General features: G+C 38.4%; 1 protein-coding gene across 20 annotated transcripts in view; it reads right to left on the reverse strand.

Annotated features, from left to right (window-relative positions):
• Positions 1-204: 204 nt before the first annotated feature.
• The window catches only part of CCDC148 (coiled-coil domain containing 148), a 279,411-nt gene continuing 257,080 nt past the window's right edge, over positions 205-22,535 (reverse strand). For 16 of the 20 annotated variants that reach the window (XM_065525533.2, XM_065525531.2, XM_065525535.2 and 13 more), the window contains 3 exons: positions 8,338-8,455; positions 5,956-6,096; positions 205-1,399 (listed from right to left, as the gene is read on the reverse strand). In XM_065525533.2, coding sequence (XP_065381605.1) covers positions 1,253-1,399; positions 5,956-6,096; positions 8,338-8,455 — 406 coding nt within the window. In that variant the 3' untranslated portion in view covers positions 205-1,252. The remainder of the gene's footprint in view (positions 1,400-5,955; positions 6,097-8,337; positions 8,456-22,535) is intronic. The other 4 variants (XM_065525532.2, XR_012421116.1, XR_010579884.2 and 1 more) reach the window with 4 other exon arrangements.

Genomic DNA, 22,535 nt, shown 5'->3' on the forward strand with positions numbered 1-22,535 from the left:
TGAGGCGCCACATCAAGCAAACTGAGGACCCATAAAGGAATACTGTAACCCTGGGAGACACTGTAAGGATAACAATAATGCTCACTATTCCCTAGCTCTTGTTAAACACTCCTTCCTCTCTTTTTATGAGATGTTATGATGCGGCAACAAGAAGGGTGTTAGAATGAATTTTGGAATGCAGATAAGGATATTGCCCATAGAATCTTTTGTGAAGATTTATTCTAACAAGGCTGTACTTGTATTTTTTATTTCCATGATGTTGAGGACAATCATAAAGTCAAAGATTCCACTAGATGGACACGTCTTTTTGTTTGTTTGTTTGTTTGTTTACATTATTCCAGTAATTGCACGGAGGCTGCAACCCTTGGGAGGCAGGTGGGAAATGTCAGGGAGCTGCAATAGAGAGAAAAAGGAGTGGGGGTAATCTTAATGGTAACAATGGCAACTTTCAACAACACTAACTTGTTATTCTGCTTGAAAAATCATTTTTTAGAAATAGTCAAATATTTATGTTTGAGTTTTGTTTGAAATGCTCCTTTTCTATAAAATCATCTAAATATTTAATAATTTGGAACTTTTGACAGCATTCCAAATATTATGAAATTTTAAATATTTCTTCTAAACAATCACACAAATATACATGTTTCCAAACCAAAACAGATATTCCCATGCTTGAAATGCTTTTTCTAATTTCTAATTTATTCTTAAGGGCTAATTTGCAAAATGAAATTGTTTGGATGATTGGTTTGCAGTAAACATGGTGTACCAAATTGGTTTCTAAATTTAGAGAAAGGTTGAGTCTCCTCTTAAAATAATCAAGAAATAATAGAAGTATTAATGATAATGAAGTTTCCATAATTAAAAAGTCAAATTCTCAAATAGCAAGCAGAAATGAACATTAGCAGGTAGCAGTTACATAATTTATAATTCTTACAAAGTTATTTTGAGCTCTTTTCATAGGATAACACAACCTCCAACATGCAGTTTGCTAAATTATAGTATAAGTACTATATGTGCCATAATTAAGTTCCATAATTTGGGGGAATTTAGTACTATTAAATATAACTTAAAGATATAGGAAATATAGTGCATAAAATTCTAAGAATCACAAAAGAAAGGCAAAGTTGTTTTAATAGATGCTATGATTTCTATGTCTGATATTTCAAACATTTTAGAAAGTAGTAATTATTATTATCCATATAAATGTTTTCAAAGAAAAATGCTCTTTACATATAGAATTTGAGGAAGAGCTCTATATTTTAAATACAGTAGACTCCATGTCCTTCCTTGGAGGTTTTCGAGGACTAATTTTTGGTAATATCTCTTTGGCATAAAGTGTTCTATGAAGTCCAGCTTCTCGAAGCGCTAACTCGAAGCGAAGCCTAGGGTCAGAAATTATCTGTAGAAATAAAAATACAATTTAAATAGCAATTCATTGAACTAAAATAACTTTTAACATTTAGTTTCATGTTTTCCCAAACTAATTTTTTTTTTTCCTGGACAGATGACTAGGTGACAGTAAACTTTGTGAATACAGTGACTATATTTTGGAAGCATCCAAACCTTTTTGACATTATCACTTTTCAGTACTTCAGTGGTTTCCAATGTAGGGTGTATAGAATATTGTGTACTAGATTAGTCAAAATATAATGCCTTAAAATTATTAGAAGATGAAGTAAAAGAAGCTTACTTTCAGTGCTACTATCTATTTATTACTTATTGCTGGCTGGAATTATAAAATACAGATAAGCATTGATTAAAATAAATCTAAGCCACAACCTCATACATCTGTCTTTAAAAAGCATCTTAATTTCTCCATCATTTGGCAATATTTAAATTAAGCTTAAACACATGGCCACCACTTGAAAAACAAAATCAATAGGACTTTTCTTCCAAGGCTGGGTTTCTATTTCAAACAGAAGTAGAAAATGCCTCCATCAATCTAAGTGGGAGTAGACATATGAGTAGTTCAATTTCTGTTTTCATTTATAGCTGATTGGATCTTATTCCTCTTCCCCTCCTCCTATGAATATTAAATGTCAACAGAGACTGTTTGAAATGATAAGAAGGTGGCCACATATGGATTTTACCTAATGAGGCATTTTACATGGATTTGAAGTCCCCCTAGAGGATGTGATAATAAGCTAGTAAAAGCAGCCCCTCCAGAAGCTCTTAGGCGAATTGGGGCAATAAAAATGTAGACAGATAACTACAGATTATGGCAACATGTGGCAGATGCCCTAAAAGTAGTAAAACAAGGGGGAGCATCTCCTGGTGCTGGCGGCATGAGGATGGTCTCAGGTGAAGATGAGCAATTGAACTACCCTTAAAGTCCAACTTAGTCTATAAAGCAGACTGGGAAGGAAGAGAGACCTAATGAGAAAGGAAGATACATACAAACTCAGAGGTGAAATAGGTCAACCTGGGATAAGGGTGGTTTGAGCAGAGCACTGGTTATCATTGAGGAACACTGGAAACAGATGCTTCTCAGACAAGGACTTGAACTTAAAAGGCTTGCATGGCCATGCCGAGTCTAAGGAGCTACTAGGGTATGTTTGTTTCTGGTTTTTGAATAAAAATAATATAATCACTGTAGTTGCATAGGAAGATGGGTCTGATTGTAAGTTCAGAATAAATTAAGGTAGCAGGGAAAGAAGAAATGGAGGCCAAAAGAGTGGTTAGGAATTTACTACAATTGTCTAGACATAAAGTGATAAATGTCTGAACTTGGCTGGTAGCAAGGAAGAGATAATCGTCAGAAACACTATGAAAACAAGAATCAATAGTACTTGGCAGTTGATCAGATACAGGCCTTGGGGCAACAATGAGTATGAAGTCAAGAATAATACAGAGATTTGTGTCTGAGAAGCAACAAATATGAGCCTAAGACCCAGGTTTTTCCTCTTCTGTCTCAATGTCTTCTCCCTGGTCCACTCTCATGTGCTCCAGTGATTCATGTGCAACCTGTATGCCATTGACTCCCAATTACATCCAGGACTCACCTCTCTTCAGGTCCACATTGTGAGGCTTAAATTTTTTTTATTATTCAATTTTTGCAGAGCTAGAGCATGAAATGGAGATCTCCCCACTACTGGGACTTCCATCTTCCCAATTCCCTTCCCCACAGGCAGCCCATCAGTTTCTTGTAAATACGTACTAGATACTTTTACTCTAAACATGGTATAAGTAAAACAAATTCTCTCTTTGCCTAAATCTGTTTTTCTTTCTGTATTCTTATATGGTTAATGGCAGCACCACCAGATGATTATAATTTACTGAATTACTACTAGGTGCCCGGAAATATTTTAGGCAGTGAACATTTATTATCTCTAATGCTCACAAGGGCTTTGTAAGTAATTATTTTACAGATGAGGAAAACAAGGCATAAAGATACAAATAGCTTATACAAGTGCACCCAGCCAATAAACAGTGGATGCGGATTTGAATCCAAAACACCACTCTGGTTTTTTTTTTTTTTTTTGATACGGTGTCTGGCTTTGTCACCCAGGCTGGAGTGCAGTGATATGAGCTCGGCTCACTGCAAGCTCTGCCTCCCGGGTTCACGCCATTCTCCTGCCTCAGCCTCCTGAGTAGCTGGGACTACAGGTGTCTGCCACCATGCCCGGCTAATTTTTTGTATTTTTAGTAGAGACGGGGTTTCACCGTGTTAGCCAGGATGGTCTCAATCTCCTAACCTCGTGATCTGCCCGCCTTGGCCTCCCAAAGTGCTGGGATTACAGGCGTGAGCCACCGTGCCTGGCCAACACCAGCTCTTAATATTACTTGTTGTCTAGCTTGGAATCATCCTTACTTTCTTTGTCCCCTCCCTTTCTCAGCCAGAGCCATTCATGACCCCACCACCACCACTACTTCTATGAAGGCTCTGTTATTTTAAAAGGAACTCACCCCAACCCACGCCCACCCCCACCAATTTTACATTCAGTACACAGAGCTAAAACATAAATCTGATTATAGTTGTGTGTCACATAATGACAAGGATACATTCTGAGAAATGTGTCCTTAGGCAATTTTGTTGTGTGAATGTCATAGCATGTACTTACAGAAACGGATGGTACAGCCTTCTACACACCTAGGTTGTATGATATAGGCCACTGCTCCTAGGCTGCGGCCTGTACAGCATGTTACTGCGCTCATGACTGTAGGAAGTAGTAACACAATGCTAAGTACTTGTGAATCTAACCACAGAAGAGGAAATGCATTGTGCTGTGATGTTAAGACGCCACTAGGCAATAGAAATTTTTCAGCTCAGTTATAATCTTAAGGGACCACCAACATATATGTGGTCCGTCTTTGACCAAAACACTGTTATGGGGCACATGACTATATACAATTTAAAGCTCCAAAGTCTGGCATCTGCATACAGATGCCTTAGTAGCAAGGCCTACTTGCTACTACTGGTCAAATGCCTTAGTAGCAAGACCTACTGTGCTTTTCACCGCCTGAACCTAACCCGTGTTTCCAGTCTCCTCTCCCAGCACTTGTCATGTACCCCTTGTCATGTATCTCACACTGAAGACATCCTAGGAAAAGCCTTGTCCCACCCTCTTCCGCTTGGTCAAACCCAGAGGTGAAATAGGTCTCATCAGGATAAGGGTTAGCCCAGCAGCCTGAGACTTTGCAGCTTCTGATTTCAATCCTTTCAAGCCTCAGCTATTCTCCTCACTTTGGCAGCCAGGATCTAGAGACACCTCTTAAACCTTGTAATTAATCCTTCTCCCTATGTATCCTCCCCCACAACCTATTTTTGTTGTTGTTGTTGTTATTGTTATTATTGTAAATCATCTGGAGTGGATTTTGCTTCTGCTTCCAAAAATCTTTGACTAAGATAAGGCTCAGAAGTTTCCTCTCTGACACCTTCTCTGACTTCTCCAGTCAGGGTTAGCCATTCATTCCCTTCTTCTTCCTAGGGCAACCCTTAGACCTTCATTATAGAGTTGATCCCACCCGAGTGGCATTGTTGCTGTACATGCTACTTTCCTTCCCCAGCGGGCTCTTTTGCTCACTTCCTCCAGACAAGATCAGCCTATCTTGCTCAGATGTAGCCCAGGCACCATACACAGAGCCAGAATAAAATATATGTTGCATAAATGTTGGTTCAATTAATAAATGAATGAATTATGCCTCTTTAGAGTCCCTAGCAAAGTATGTCACACAAAGTAGAGACATAAGCGGATGAATGGATGGTTTCCTGGTTTTTAAATAATTAAATGATTATTTAGCTTCTCTCCTTAGATTTGTAAAATTGACAACTACTTTCTCTTTTAATTTCAGTGACTGACATATCATCCACTCATCCATCCATCCTTCCATCCATCCATTCATCTGTTCTCCCTCCGACCCTCCATCCGTCAATCCATCCATCTAAAAGATCTTTTAAAAATCCTTTCTCAGTTACAAGCACAGACTAAAATGAACCCTAGGTTCCCAAAAATGGTTAAATAAGCTCTTAACACCTTTTTCTGTAGAAAATGTTTTATCATTAGCTCTGATGTATTATCATCTGTTCATTTTCATTTCTAAAAGCTTTCCTCTGCTTTGTCATCAATATCAGTTGTTTATTTAATATAATTTATATTATGAATTTAAATATAATTCTTAATGTAACAGAGAAACATTTAAACAACAAAATACAATATTAATACAGAACTCTCAAATAAAATTTTATAAAGCATTTTTTTAATTTAAAAAATAAGTTTCAATGACAGATTTATAACATTTTTAGGTAAGCTCTTGTTCTGTGGTAGCCTATTAACTAGTTTGTAATATTTAGAATTATGTAGCAATTATGTACTATCATTTAGAAGTAAAAATTATGCTAATATGTGTGATATTCAAATGTAAATATTGAAAACTATTGTAACCCCAAACACACACTTCTACAGCCTTTACCATCATCATGGCTTTTTCATCAGTCATGCTAATTTCCATAATTACCTGCTGTTCATTGTATGTATTCAATGTGAAGAGTGGCTTTTGAAGAATAAATTCTTCTTCAATTTCAATGCCCATCCTAGCTTTCGATGCCATTGTATCTGACATCATTCTAACAGGATCAAATTGAGCAACAACAGCAACCTAAAAATGAGAAAGCATGGCTACTTGGAACAAGGTACAAATTAAATATTTCTGGGCAACATTATTGATGTCTAATGCCCATTAAAGTTGGAAATTTTATTAAAGGTAAAGCCTGGGAGAAAAGGGCAGAAAAAAGTATTAATTGGCCAGTCCTAGAGATCCACAAAGCAGTTAACACAAAACAAGACAATACATATAAGACAAAATATTAAAATGCTATGGCATATAGTTATTTGCTAATGATTGAATAATTATAATTAATTTCAGATAACAATTTATCTTTCTGATATGAAGTCACAGGAAATCCTCGTATAGAAAATCTTACATATTCAACCAACTTGAAAGTCATAGAAAGTAAAAAAAAAAAAAAAATTCACTTTTTAACCATTAGTAATTTATGGTTATGGTAACAACCCCATGAAGTTTTCTAGGAAGTTTAATCTGATTGACCTAGATCTAGAGCATATAAGTCATGGGTCAAGTCAAGTGTGTTGGCATTAGTAAGCAAGGTGGGTGAATTTCCTTTGTAACAGGCAACTAGATTTCTAGGGACTGCTGTAAACCATTGTCCTCCTTCTACTGAAAAATTGCAAAGTCATTTTAACCCAAATGCCCTTGTCTTTTATAATTCAAACCTGCATCTTAATGAAAAGAAGTCACTAATTCTGTAAATGATATGCACCATTAGTAACACCTGCCTATTAATTCTGAAAGTCAAGAATTAGCATGAAGAAAGTGGCATTCTTAATGCCATTTAAAGACTGTAATAAAATAACTGAGGGTTGAACATGCTTTAATTATTTTAGGTTTGCTAGCTAAAATAGCTTCCATCACAGTTCTAAATACTGATTATAGATAAGAGATAACAGCTATTTCCTCTTTTGAAGCATTCACAGATGGAAAGAATTCTAATCACATAGACTGTGTAGTTATCAAAGTTATGTTTTGAACAAGAATGTGTTTAGTAATAGTGACATTAAATCTTGTACCCAGAAGGCCATGGTATATAAATACTTGCTAATGGTTGAATAACTAAAATTTTGTAGGATCCAGGATTACCAGGACTTACATTCCTATGCTTTACATTTATCTTTATAATTTTTTTTATCAAAGAAGATGATGATATAATAGTTGTATGTATTTACACCACATCTATACCATCTCATTTAGCTAGAGTTCCTTGGTTTGAATCAGTATAACATTTACTAGCTGTGTGACTTTGAGGAAAGCACCTAACCTCTGTGTCTGCTCTGTTTCCTCTCCTATGAAATGGGGATATTAATACTGCCCACATCATAAAGTTGTTATAGAAATTAAAGTAATACCTAACAGCATTTAGAAGAGGACTTTACACTTAGTAAATAATAAATTTGAACTCACATTATTGCAAATCTATAAGACAGATACTATTATTCCCATTTTTCAGAAGAGGAAATAAAGTTTACGGAGGTTAAGTAAATGACCTGTTTCCAGTGCTGGTGAGTACAGAACCAGCTTGTACCACGTTGGAAGGACACCAGAGGCCAAGTTCTTATCCATGATTCTGTGTTCCCTCCAGCAACATAGGAGGGAACCAAGTAGCCCTTTCCTATTAGCTGGGAAACGGTGTCAATGAAGATTTTAGAGATTTTGAGTTGAAACAACCACTTCAAGTTCAAAACTCTGAAAAACTACCAAGTAAAACTATCACATTTCCCAAGTTCTCAAATTCTCACCCTTGCCATCTACCATCCATTTTCATCTACTTTTGCTTACTTTCACTAGGCAAAGTGATGGGAGGCTTTTATTTCTCCACAACATAGATATTTTCTAAAAAGTAATTTTTAACACATTTGTTGACTGTGGAATGTTTCCAAAGGGAGGCTCCTGTGCCAAAGAAGATTATCTTGCTCGAGCTCCACCAGGTTTTTTGAGGACAGTAAAATTCGTAGACTAGATGTAGAGCCTCACTGTTGTAAATGGATACTATCCAGCTAATAAACTCTAGGTGATATGATATACTTAAATAGTGGGAGAGCTTTTTAAAAGGTGATGATAAAGTTCTTTCAATACACTGAGAAACTGGAAATGGTTCAATATAATTTAATTGCTCCTAGGAATGAACAGCAGTATCCCAATTTGGAAAAGTTACATTTTATATAGCAGATGCCATGAACTAAGCCCCAGTAAGAATGCTATTAAGAGCACTTAGAAACATTTTTTTTTAAAAACTACCCATGAAAATTTCCAAATGAAAAACACCTGTTTCCTAAGGGCTTCTAGCCGCCTTGCTCTCTCTTTGTCTTCATGAGCTTCTTGAAGGGCCGCTTCCTTTTTCTCCATCAAACGCCTTTCCAATAATTCTTTTCTATATTTAACCCTTAAAAAATAACACAGAAGGAAGTTGTGGAAGCATCATAATAATATTGGAGATTGTACGGAAAACAGCATAGGGGCATAACACATCTCAGAGGTGACATCACTGTCACATTTTGTTTTTACTTGTTTTTTTAATTGATTTCTCATGCCCAAACCAATAAAAAACACTTGTATAAAATGCAGTTCATAGTTTTTGTTTTTGTTTTTGTTTTTTGAGACGGAGTCTCGCTCTGCTGCCAGGCTTAAGTGCAGAGGCACGATCTTGTCTCACTGCAACCTCTGCCTCCCGGGTTCAAGCGATTCTCCTGCCTCAGCCTCCCAAGTAGCTGGGATTACAGGCGCCCGCCACCATACCCGGCTAACTTTTTGTATTTTTAGTAGAGAGGGGGTTTCAACATGTTGGCCAGGATGGTCTCAATCTCCTGACCTCGAGATCCGCCTGCATCGGCCTCCCAAAGTGCTGAGATTACAGGAATTCATAGTAATTCTACTAACAACCAGAGAAATGCAGGAAAATGTGGGAGTAAAATTCAGTTCATCTCATTCCTCACAGAAATCACTTTATTAACTCTCAAAGTACCCACTGGCTGCCTTGGCTCCGGCTAACCTGCCCTGAGAGGTGACTGGCTCACTTTCAAGTGAGCTATTATAGTGGTCTCCCAATGAGAAGTTTTAGCACACCTTGAGTTGTTAGAAAGTTTACATTACTGATTAAATATACAAATTTTTAGAAGGAAAAGTAAAATAAGCTACTATAATAATGTCTAAATTATTTTACTTACTAGAACTTAAACTTTACATATGTTGTCATCTACATTCTCACTTTCTGAGTAGGTGCATACGTGTGTTAAGCAACTTTTAAAATTGCACTTTGACATCTGTAGATGGCAGCAAAAACATGACTTTCCCTTAGCATTCTATTTCCAACCCCCTTGAAATCATCAGCTATTAAAATATGGCACACTTAAATACCAGCTTAAAGCCCTGTGCACGTTGGCCCTCCTCTGCTGCCTTTTTTGGGCAGCTTCCCTTGCCATCTTCTTGTCCAAGCTATTCTTCTACTGAATTACAGAGATGGAAATCATCCTTTCAAAAGAGTAGGCACCTGGGTTCTCAGGGGAGTATTAGATCTCCACCTTTGCCTTCCATCATTGACAGTTTAGATTTAGCTTTCTCTGTGGCATCAGTCACAAATGTCCTTTACCCTTAGTGTGCACACCTGCATTTTCCAAGGTGGAGACACCTTCACTAGACCTTTTACCTTCTGGATTCTGATATTTACTGCGTGTTCACCGTGCATCAGGTCTTGTGATAAGTGCTTTACATGTTTTAGCTCATTTAGACCTCACAACAATCATATGCTGGGGTGCCATTTTAAAATTCTATTTTATGGATATAAAGAAAGAGAAGCATAGATATGTGATCTTAAGAGACGTACAAATAAGAGCCACTGAGAATTTGGAGAAAGGTGAGATGACCAATCACTGCATTGTGGGACGGGCTGGTGAAACTTAGCAAGAGCTTCATGGAGGAGGCAGTATCTGAGCAGGGTCTTGAGGATTAGGATTCCAGGCAGAGACAGCAAGTGCAGGGTTGGTATCTGGGAGTGGCCCTCACTTGCTTTGACCTAGTCATGGAGGCCACAAGAGGGGAAGAGCTCAGGGTGGCAAGAAGAGAACAAGTGAATGATGAGTGACAGAGAAGCCCAGGCAAGTACTGGTGGCTGAGGCTGGCGGCCACAGGGTTCCCTTAGGAAGACATGCTCCTGGGGAGAAACACCCTAGAAACAGGTTGCTCATGAGGCTGTCATGAAAGGAGAGGCACAGGAGAGGAAAGGAGGGAAGCATACAGTGGATCCTTGAGGAATACAAAACCCAGAATGGGATTTAGAAGGAAAATCCTAATCTCCTTTGATGGCCATGAGTGTTCTTGACAAAACCAGGAGTCATTATAGTCAAGACACATGGATTAAAGAGCCCACAGACCAGAATGCTCCCTTTCACACCTCCATGTCATGGAAAGCTCTATTTCTCATTCTCTCCACTTTCACTAAGGCATGACATGACACAACCTCCCTAGTGAGGTTCTACTCAATTTAAGCACTGAGTACAAGCTAAGTGAACTACTGTGAAGGTTCAATTAAAAAATACCCTGGGATTTGACAATTACCATATGCTAATTCTCAGAACTTTGGAAAGTTTCTCTTCCTTTGGGATATATAGGTTGCTTTGTCTGCAACAAAGTTTTTGTCTGCTTTGTGGAAAAGTAATAGTTGTTACAGTCAGGGGAGCTTGACTAGTGAGGAAGAAATTGCAAATGAGAGAAAGGCATTTGTACTTGTGTGGTAGAGAAGGCTGACTCATCATTTACTCTGAGGCTCATTCATTCATGGAACAGATATTTGTTGAGCACCTGCCATGCATCAAGGGCTGTGTTAGGCGCTGGTGATACAACGTCAACATGGAGACATGCTCCTGTCCTGGAAGAACTGACAATCCAATGTAGATACAATGACCCAGGCAATTATGATACAGGGCAGCTTGTGCTCTGATGGGACAATGGGGCAGAGACCATGGGAAAGACAGCTTTGCCACACTTGGGGCTTTCAGGGCAGTATCTATAATAGGAGGAAGTACTCTGAATTTAAGATACAAAGAAGGAGCAGGAACGCACCAGGAGGGGAGAGAATAGAAAGAATGATTCAGACAAAAAAGTAACATTTGAAGGCCCAGAGGTGAGAGTGAGCAGGTATGTTTGAAGAACTAAAAGAAATTCAGAATAACAAAAAATGAACAAAATAAAGTGCTGAGGACCAAGAATTGAAGCTAGAGAAGCAAGAGGGTCTGGACTGTGAGGGCTTTGAAAGCATGAGGGCTTTTTATCAGGGAGAAAGATCTGCTGTGATATGGAGGATGGGTTGTCGGGAGGCAAGACTAGAGATGAGCAATCCAGATGGGAGTGGAAGGCTTCCTGATCTAGGATGGGGGAAGAGTACTCATAGGAGGTTGGGAAAAGATAGGGATTTAAAGGACATGTAGAAAATAAAAATCAAGAGAAAGTTTTCACTTATTTTATGGGAGAGGCAAAGAGATAGAGGAAGTTTTCTGTCTTACACAGTGAACAGTGGTGTTCCTCCCTACGACTGGGAACTTACATTAGAAACAGGGAAGTGAAGGAATTAAGTTCAGTTTGAACACAGATCGGTCTTCACAAGATCTGGGCTGGAGAAATACATGGGGAGTCTTTATCAGTAGAACGGAATTTAAGCCACAAGGCAGATGCCATCATCTAAAAAGAGTGTAGAATAAAAAGAGAGGTAGGCCTGGGATTGATTCCTAAGGAAACAACACTTAGGAAAGGGACAGAAGGCGAGGAAATCATTTAGGGAAATGAGGAGGATAAGTGGTCTAAGACATTAGGGAAAATGGGGTCAACAACATCAAATGCTATAGAAAGATCAATTCTAGCGCAAAATAATTATTGGGTTAAACAACAGGGAGTCATTGTTGACCTTGGCAAGAACATCCCACAGAGGTGGATGAGGTAAGGTGAGGCAGTAAGAGAGGGTGTGGAGATAAGCAAGTCCTGCAGCAACACTGATGCTAATGGAGAGGGGAGAGACAAGGGGGAGATGGAGGGTGCACAGAGCCGACCACAGTTGCATTGGCTCCAAAGTGATGATCAAGGTTACTCTGACTGCCTCAAGGATTGGCCATGAAAAAATTTTAGGACTTAGGAGACACACTCAATTTCTTCATTTTTACAGATGCTATGGTTTAAACTCAAATAATACTTCACTTTAAAAAGGAGAAACTCTTGGTGCTTCTTTCTTCTACTCTCGATAGAAAATTTTCTTTGCCTAAAGAGAAGTGATGCAGAAAAACTCCTGGGAGGAAGCCAAATACATATTCATGGGGAAAGAAAATAGCAACACAGTAAAGTCAATCATTTGGAAAATTTTCCACATAAATACTTTTAGCCATTTGAGGTAGCAGATTTTCTCCAAATTAAACTGTTGCTATGAAAGTCAATGTCAGGAAGTGGCTAAACTCAATAGTTTTTAAGTTGTGCACTGAATTCCCAAACAGAAACCTTTTTGGGTTCATTTCTCAGTCTATTACATGCTCCCTGAGTCTACAAAGGTTGAAAGTGCTGCAAAAGAGGCATTTTCAACTTCTCTTGGGGGAGGAGAAGCATCATATTGTTCAAAAGTAACAGCTGCTGCAGAATCAGGCACAGCACTAACAATAATCTGGAAAGGATTTTATTTAAGCCTCCAGGCCTGAGTGTAGTTGAAGGGACAGTATGCTTTCATGTAGAAATGGAGAATTTATGTGTCATTTTTGAGACTTTTTAATGTGTGCACTGCACTCTAAGAAATGAGTATACAAACGCAAGTGTTTGGAAACACCTTGATCTGTAGTAACAGCTTCCCTGAAACTTCAGTAAGAACCGGGCAAAATAATAAGTACTAAATCTTGACCTCCCTTTTATCTGGAGTCGCAGCTAACTTTCCTCTCAAAAGACGCTACAGCCACCAAGGGGGAAAAAGACTTCTGACAAATGGTCAATAGTGGCAAGTTCTACAATTTAAAACAAACAAACAAACAAACAAAAAACTTAAGCAATAAAACGGAGCATAAAGACATATCTTAATTAGGGTCTCTAACTAGTATGGAACTCCCCCCACCACCTAACATTTCAGGCAAGTAATTTGCCCTACTGAATTAAAGGCGGTTTATAAACAAACTTGCTACTTAGTGTTTAAGTCGTGTGGCTTAGTCAATATGGAACAAGAAATCTTTAAACAGGCACGTGCCGGAGGTGCTACTATCAGGTGTTTCAGCGGCAGCATCATGGGGAACCTCTTTCTGCCTGTTGGGAAATGCATTGTTGGCTCAGATTTTACTCAGGAGGTTGTTCTTCCCACCAGGCAGAGGGGACCCTTCTATTAACCACAGGGCACCCCAACAGGGAAGAATGTGCAGATCAAAGCAGGCAGGCCAGGTGCTGACATGTTTCAAGTGGAGGGGAGAAGTCTGCCCAGAGAAAAGAATGGGAATTGCACAGGCAGACATTCACACTGAAAGGCATCAGCCCTCTAACCACACGGGCTGGGAGTCTCCACTCAGTGGGGATTCTGGCTAGGGACATAAGCAAAGACCAATTTCTGCAAACAGGAATGTGAATCCTGACACAAGACAGTGACATCCTGGTACAGATTGGCATGAGGCAAGAACAAAGAAAACTCACAGGTCTCTGCAGAACCAGAAAAGATGAACCCATGCCAGCCCCAAACACAGACCATTGTTCCAGCTCAGAGAACTTCCTGCTTCCTTTGTGAAGCTATTGGAACCCTATCTTTTAATTGATTAATTAGTTAAATTAGTCAACATAGAGTTACTTAAGCACCTACTATGTGCCAAGCACTGTTCTAGGTGCTCAGGTTATAATAGTGGGGGGAAATAAAACCAAGGAAAAAAGTCTTTGCTCTGTTGTGTTTTACATAATCTGTGGTCTGTTATGTATGCCTAAATGAACACTGGAGTAAAATCACAAAATTGTTCTTAACAAATTGTCTTTGAATTTATTCATAAATTTCCAAATTAGAGAGCCCCTTCTCAGATTGCTACAGAATCATGGTTCTCAATCACTGAAACTTGTAAAATCACCTGCAATGTCAAGGCTTCACTCCAGAATAATTACATTGGAATCTAGTAGTCAGGCCCAAGTACTGTATTTTGTTGAAAGTTCCACTAGATGATTCTAATGAGCAGCCTGGGATGAGAACCAATGCTACATAGCCTAGTGATTCTCAAATGAGCATACATCGGAATCACCTGTGTGGCTGGTTAACCCTCAGACTTCTGGGCCAGCTCCAAAGTTTCTGATTCAGTAGTTGTGAAGCGGAGCCCCCAAATCTACATTTCTGACAAGTTTCCAGGTGATGCTGATTGTGCTGGTCTGGGGACCACACTTTGAGAACTACAGCATAGATAAATATACAGATTAAAAGGACTCTACCTGACTATTGTTATCAAGACAAAACCAGATACAAATTATTACCTAGACAGGGCTTATTTCTGTTTGCCTGTGCTAAACATTGCAGTTATATGCCTCAGGACTGTTCTAAACTAGAAATTCTTGCTTGGTACTATTGACATTCCAGAGCAGGACCTTTCAACTCCATTCTTTCCCAGCCCCTATGGCCCTGACACACATGGATGACAGATTCCTTCAGAGACCAGAGCCTTCTCAGGCTTGGATAAATGCTGGTGATGGGCAGTTGCAACAATGGCTGTTACTGAACCTTTCTTTCCCTCTGATGGACAAAACACTGGTGTATCCTGATGACAGTTGAAAACCTCGGGCTACTGGCCAATATTTAAAGAGTCTATTCAGCAAAATCAAAGGAAGAGGAAATAACTCGAAGGTATCTCTCAGCCTTGAAAAAGAGGTATGAACCACTTTCTTTGAGAATCATTTTGACAGCTCCAAGGGTTGGATATTTTATCACAATGGAAGCAAAAACCCATAAATAAGAGTACATTTTCCTGTTGATTTTAATCAGTTCTAAGCCTGCTGTTTGAGTTCAGGTGAGCTGGACGTGAGAGATACAAACAAGGACTTCAATCTGGGAGTCCAATGTTGAAAGCAGGACAAGCTGTGAAGAGAGAGACATTGGAAGAATGTTGCAAATATAATATTAGCCCGTTCCCCAAACTAATCCAAAAAACTATTTCTGCCACAACTTATTTCTTCTTCTTTTTTTGAACCATTCGTAAGCCTTTCTACCTGACTTTCTGTAATCCTTTTATATCTTTACATATCTTCAACATTTTCCTCAACTACTCCTTTCCAATAACATTCCAAATGGGGCTCATTATTTGTAGAGAATTTAAAAATAATAAACTGGCAAAAATTTTTTTAAAAATCACCATGCCCCAATAGTCTAAATAATGTTAGTGATAAAACACTTCCTCCACTGGAACACTCAGCCCCACCTGACCCCATTCTCAGTCACTGCTTTCAGTGATTTGCCTTAATTGAAAACCAGTGCTTCCCAGGTGCCACTACTTTTATTGCAACCTCTTAAAATAGAAGGTACCTGCAGAGAGGAGGCTGAGTTTTTCTGGCTCCTCAGTGACAATTTCAGAAAGTTTTACACATTGACTTTGGGATGATACCATCCTATCTGTACTATGGCTCTTGGAATTAACTACTGGCTGGCTGGGTCAGTGTCCAATATTTACTCAGCTCTGCCCACACAATCTCTTGATCTCCAGCACCATTAACTCCATCCCTACTTTAACAATCTTTTCCTTAGACCGAACTTGGAGTTGTCATCACCTAGAACTGTTCCCCTGCCAAAACCTTAAACTGGGGAATCCCGTTATATGACTCCAAGGTCTCCAAGGTCTGGGGTCATGGCATAGACTTAGAAAGGCTGTATGCTGCACAAGTCTAGGAAGTGTCATTCACATGGATTGCCTGTCACCCTCCTTCTGACACTGTCACTCACTTAACCTTACTCAGTCTGTGACTTGAGCTTAGCAAGATTTCCATTGTTCAATGATATTTATTAACTTAAATTAATAACCAACCACCTTCCATGGTTATTTTTCCTCTACATACAAACTTATTCAAATGGGGTACCTCTCAACTCTGGCTCCCTTTTCAGATACCATCTTTTTTCTTTCATTACTTTTACTGCAAAATTTCTTAACTGAGGAAGCCATACTTTCCATCTCCAGCTCCTCACTTCTCATTTATTAACTTAAATATCATTGAACAATGGAAATCTTGCTAGGTACCAGGTTAGGCCTTCCCTCTTGAAATTTTCTTTCTAGTTTTTGCCTTTTCACCCAGGCTACAAGAACCAATCAAGCTTTATCTCATTCTCTTTCCAGCTTTGGAGCCCTGGGTCTATCTCTTCAAAGGCATTGTCAACAGTATCCTTTAATTATCTTGCCTTTTTTTTCCTCATCTACCCTGCCAATATCCAACTCTAATTCTTTGTTGAAATTATTATACTCTAATGAAGTTGAACCTTAACTGGACATTTAGCACTACTCCAGAATTATTTATTTTCTCCCCAGCTGCTTGATGTTCTCCTTGAATTTCTACATCATGGCTAACTCTCCCTCTTAGTAGAGAACCTCACCTGCTCCACTGAAAAGAGCATTCATTTCCTCAACATGCTTTGCCCGCTTCCAACCTTGTCAAAACTCATCTTCATTCATCCTTTCCTCCTTAAATCTGGGCTCTTAATCATATAAACCTAGTTGCTGCTAGGATCTTTCTCCAGAAGTAAACTTCTTTCTTTCTTAATTCTTCAGTCTCTCTCTCTCTCTAACCAACCACCTTCCATGGTTCTTTTTTCTCTATATATAAATGTATTCAAATGGGGTGGGGGGATGTATCTCTCAACTCTGGCTCCTTTTCAGATACCACCTTTTTTCTTTCATTCCTTTTACTGCAAAATTTCTTAACTGAGGAAGTCACACTTTCTGCCTCCAGCTCTTCACTTCTCATTTAGTCCGAACAATCCTGCAGTCTGGCCTCTGTCCACTCCACTCTATGGAAACCACTTTCCCCAAAAACACCAGTGACTCAAAATTGCAAAATCAGAGCTGTCTTTCAGAGCTCCTTTAATGTGACCTGTCTGCAATACCTGGTACTGATGATACCTTCTTCTTGGAATATGCTTTCTATCTCTTGCACTTCTTTCTCTCCATTCCTTTTACCAGCTTCTCCTCATCTGTCTACCCGAAGTTCCAACATGAATCCTCTTCTTTTCTCAATTTAAAAACTAATTCTGAGAAATCTGACTTCAACTACAATCAGTGCACAAATATCTGTAGCCTTCACCTCCCTCAAAGTCCCAGATCCTTTGAGCTTTTATTTGTTCTTTATGTACATTCAGGGTTACCCTCAAACAAATTTCTCAAGTGTAACTATATTACATTGCTGGTTAAATGAAGAACTGCTGCTTTAAGGGCATCTGAGTTGGGTATAAGGTTGACATCTTCTTGTGCAAAGTTAGGAACGAACCTGATGACACATCTAAATAGAAAGACAGACGGCCTCCTTACATGCTGTTGGAGATGAGCCACTATGGTACCCTGGGTACCATGGACAGAGCTCAGATTATGTCTGGTCAATTATTTGGGGTTCACTCCAATCCAAAAGCAGACAATCAAGCTCCCAATGTTTAATGTCTTATAACATGGCTGCAACAATTTTAGCCTGAAATATTTATAGAGGAGTTGGTTATTTCAGCTATTTAAAAACCTAAGGAAAGCACTCATAAAATATGTAACTTTGAGCAATAGAACTTCCTGGGGCCAAGAAAATCATGTATATGCTTAAACAACTGATTGCGGTGACTTCACATTTGCAATTATTAGCTATAAACCACTTTATATAATCTAAAACTAATGACTTTGATATTAGAATAGTTTTTTAATATGTGTCTTCTTTCTAGCAGTAATTAGATACCAGAGCCAACTAGTATCTAATTAGATACTAGATGTGTATTATGGACACATCTAGATTTTAATCATTAAATCAGCACTGGGAAAACTGGCTAACTATATGCAGAAGAACAAAACGGGACCCCTACCTCTCACCATATATAAAAATTAACTCAAGATGGATTAAAAGCTTAAGAATAAGAAATCAAGCTATAAAAATCACAGAAGAAAATCTAGGAAATAATCTTCTATACATTGGCCTAGGCAAAGCATTTATGACTAAGTCTTCTAAAAATGCAACAAAAATAAAAATTGACAAGTAGGACCTAATTAAACTAAAGAGCTTCTGTGCAGCAAAAGAAACTCTCAACAGATTGAACAGACAACATACAGAATGGGAGAAAATATTTGCAAACCAAGTATCTGACAAGGGACTAATATCCAGAATCTATAAGGAACTTAAGTCAACAAGAAAAAGAAACAAATAACCCCATTAAAAAGTAGGCAAAGGACATCAACAGACACTTCTCAAAAGAAGACATAGAAGAGGCCAAGAAACATCACTAATCACCAGAGAGATGCCAAACAAAACCACAATGACATACCATCTCACACAGGTCAGAGTGGCTATAATTAAAAAGTATAAAACAAAAGTAACAGATATTGACCAGGTTGCAGAGAAAGGGAACACTTATACATTGTTGGTAGGAATGTAAACTAGTTCAGCCACTGTGGAAAGTAGTTTGGAGATTTCTCAAATCTCAAATCTCCAACTGAAAAAAAAAAAAAAAAAAAGAATTACCATCTGACCCAGGAATCCCACTACTGGGAATTTATTACCCCTCAAAAAAATAAATAAATCATTCTTCCAAAAAGACAGCTGCACTCACATGTTTATTGCAACACGATCTACAATAGCAAAGACATGGAATCAACCCAGGTGCCCATCAATGGTGGACTGGAAAAAGAAAATGTGGTACATAACTTCCACATAATACTATGCAGCTGTACAGAAGTATGAAACCGTATCTTTTGCAGCAACATGGATGCAGCTAGAGGTCATTATCCTAAGTGAATTTAATGCAGAAACAGAAAACCAAATACCACATGTTCTCACTTATAAGTGGGAGCTAAACATTGAGTACACATGGACACAAAGACGGCAACAATAAACACTGAGGATCCCAAAATGGGGGAGGGAGGGAAAGGGGCAACGGTTGGAAAACTACCTATTGAGTACTATATTCACTCCTTGGGCAATAGGATCATTAGAAGGCCAAACCTCAGCATCACACAATATACTCATGGAACAAACCTGCACAAGTACTCTCTGAATCTAAAATAAAATAAAATTAAGAAAAATATGTAAACCACAATGTGGTAGACAGCTTTTCCTTTTTTAATCCCTCTAGCATTAACCTAGTAACTCCAACCCCCTTCTTTTGCAGAACTGCCCATTCTTGTTCTATGTAGGTCTGTTGAGGGCTCCATTCTGAGAACCACCCACCTCTTCTTGGTATTAGGATTTACATATGACCAGATATGGTTAATGATAGTACATTACAAGTATGACCACAGGGATTGGCCCTGAGTGAACACATGGCTTCAGCTTAGCCCGTTTGACTCTCTTCCTGGGATTTATATACGGGTACTGAAGAAAAGCCTTCTCTTCTCTCTGAGGTCACTAAGCTAGAATGATATAATCAAGCCTGGAGCTGCTTACAGTCATGCCTCCTCTTCTTCCCACCTGCAGCCAGGCCCATAGAGGAAGTTCATATCAATGCAGAGACAGGTAGAGTTAGAAAGAGAATGAGAGGAATCTGAAGATACCATTGGAGTCACTGAGGCAAGACTCATGCCCTGGATTCCCATTCTTGTAAATCAATTCATTCCCTTTTCTGCCTAAGCTAGTTTGAGTTAGGTTTTGTTAGCTGCTTCTGAAGATTCCTGACTAGTAGACATATCTTCTATGCGTAAGGAAATCCATGTCTTTTTGTCCTCTTTAACAAGAGGGCATGTATCTAGCTGTTCCAAAGGGTAATCAGTTCTTTTCCCAAATTGATGGTCCATGGAATGTTAATTTCCCACAGGATGTTAACATGTATACCATAAAAATGTGTTCAAGTAAGTTTGGGAAATACTAAGATAAACAAAGTAAAATATATTTATTTATGGCAGGAGCTTTCAGAATATTTATAATAATATGGTGGAGTGCATTATGAATCTCTAAACGGAGGACTTGCTGTGCTTATTGCTCAGTTATCTGATAACAGAAACCTTTTTCAATAGACCCAGTTTGGGAAATAACACTTGCCTTTCCATAAGCAAAGCAGGAATGGCCAATAAACAAACTGAACGGCATAGACACATAGACACTTCCTGCTTTGTATTAGAGTTTTTGTTTTCATGTCTTGTCTACTAGACTGTGCACTTCCTGAGTCTAGTGGCTATGACTCAATCTCCTGTGTATCCCGAAGAATTAGCAGAGTGCCTAAAACACAGAAGATATGCACCAATAAATGAAAGAAACATCGAATAAATTAATGAAATTAAAAAGTGATGGAAAGCATTCCATTGAATATCCCAAGCTGTAGGTAAATAACAGGACACAGGAGTGGGCAAAATAAAATTTAAGAATAAATTAAATATATATTATTCCTTTAAGCCTGTCTAATTAGTCAGTGAATATGTCTTTGTAAGATATTTGATCATTTGAGAAGTTGGAAGAGAAGTTGAATTACTGGAGAACAAATCTAGTCTCTAGTTCCTTTTAAGAATAAGGAACCAGGAATGCTAAAAGCCAAACTCAGGCATGCCATCCACGGCCATGACACAGACTTGCTAGGAACATGATTTTGGAGGGACAGCACAGGCAGAACTAACGTTGGCTTTCAGAAATTATGTATCATGAACTGAAATTTAAATCACCCAGGCAGATCAGCATTTATTTGCCCAATTGCCTCCATACATTTATTTATTCAGCACATTTATACAAAGTGCCATATATGTAAATGTGTAACAATTGTATTTCTGCAAAACAAACCAAAAACCCAGAGCAATTAGAAACACCTATCAAGCAGACAAAGGCAGAGCTTACATCTGGATTTTGAATACTTACAGGCACCTGTCACTTGCCATCATATGAACTCACTAACAAGACATCTGCCATTTAATACTAATTGGGTAATTTGCACAGTGACTCTTGAACTCACAAATGGTTTATGGTAGATATAGTATAACTCCACAATTAATACGTATTGCATTTTAACAATCTTTACAAGGCTATATAATCATTTTAACAGTTGTGTAAGAAGGGAACTCTTGTTGAGGGTTTACCGCATAGTATTGGAACTTTTCTTTAAATTCTTATGCCAATTTTGTTTGTAAAGGAAAAGATGCCTTTAAAAGTAAGAAAATGATAAGCATGGGTGATTACTTTTATTGGAGATGTTTCTTTCAGCTGAAAAATTATCATAAGACACATATAATTTCTGATGCCCAAAATTTTCATAAATGTGTTTTCAGAATCACAAATACTGCAAGAGGCATTGCTTTAGTATTGAGCTTTTAAAAAACATGCTAATAAAATATACCACTGTGTTATCGAATATTTCAGTATAGTTCTATCTATTTTTAACTTCAGCTACTTATTGCGAGAACTGATTTTAATTGGTCCTCGTTTTTCCAGAGATAGATATCTGTATGATTGTGATGATGGGACTGGGTTCCCTTCTTTAGCAGCACTGCTGAACCGAGAGGACACTGAGACCACAAAAGAAACCACAGTCTTCTCCCTCAAACAAACGATTTAAGTAAATACGATTAATAAAACATGGCTTCTCTAATGCTGTTTGAAAAAATCCCCATTACATTTTCTTTCTTCCTTCCCAGATCTCTCAGAACTTCTGTAGAAAGCAAACATCAAAAGGACCAAAGATTTTTGTAGCGATTCAGCTGCCCACAGCAAAGAAGTAAAACCCTGATTTTCTTTCAGCTTAGGAAATGATCAGCGAAGAGGCTTCACAAACAGCCTCTAACATTTGAGGTTAAAAAAGAAAGTCAGTGGAGCAGAACAGTTACTTTTACAAACACCTTCTGGGTTTTTTCTTCCATTTTTAAAGTAACCCTTCTAATCCCCCCAGTAAAATATTTTCATTAGTTTAAGTTTTTGGCTAGGCATTTTAAACATGCATTAGAAAAACAAATGATAAAATATATTTATGTATTGGGCGTGACTTTTTCTACTGCTTTTTCCCCTTGGCGCTCTCAAATGCTGATTTCCTCTGGCTATAGAGTTTCAACTAACTTCTTTGGTGACTCTGCCAAGTCACACCTACCTTAGCAGTTTCCTTTTTGTCTCAGAATTCAGCTTTTGGAATTGAGCTCCGGAATCACTGTTCCTTTTTTTCTTTGGAGACAGACAACTCTACAAAGCAGTTCACCCTAGAGTCCCACCAAGTGAACCCTGGTGTTTGGATTTTGGGAGGAAAGCCCATCTCCAGTGCCTACTTGGGGAACTCTGTTACTTACGTTGTAGTTTTTTTCAGGTGAGATGCTAAAGCTTATGTTCAAGAAAGGCAAAGAGAGAGATGTGTGGCTTTTTCC

The sequence above is a fragment of the Macaca fascicularis genome, chromosome 12 (assembly GCF_037993035.2).
Source record: "Macaca fascicularis isolate 582-1 chromosome 12, T2T-MFA8v1.1".
Classification (NCBI taxonomy): Eukaryota; Metazoa; Chordata; class Mammalia; order Primates; family Cercopithecidae; genus Macaca; species Macaca fascicularis.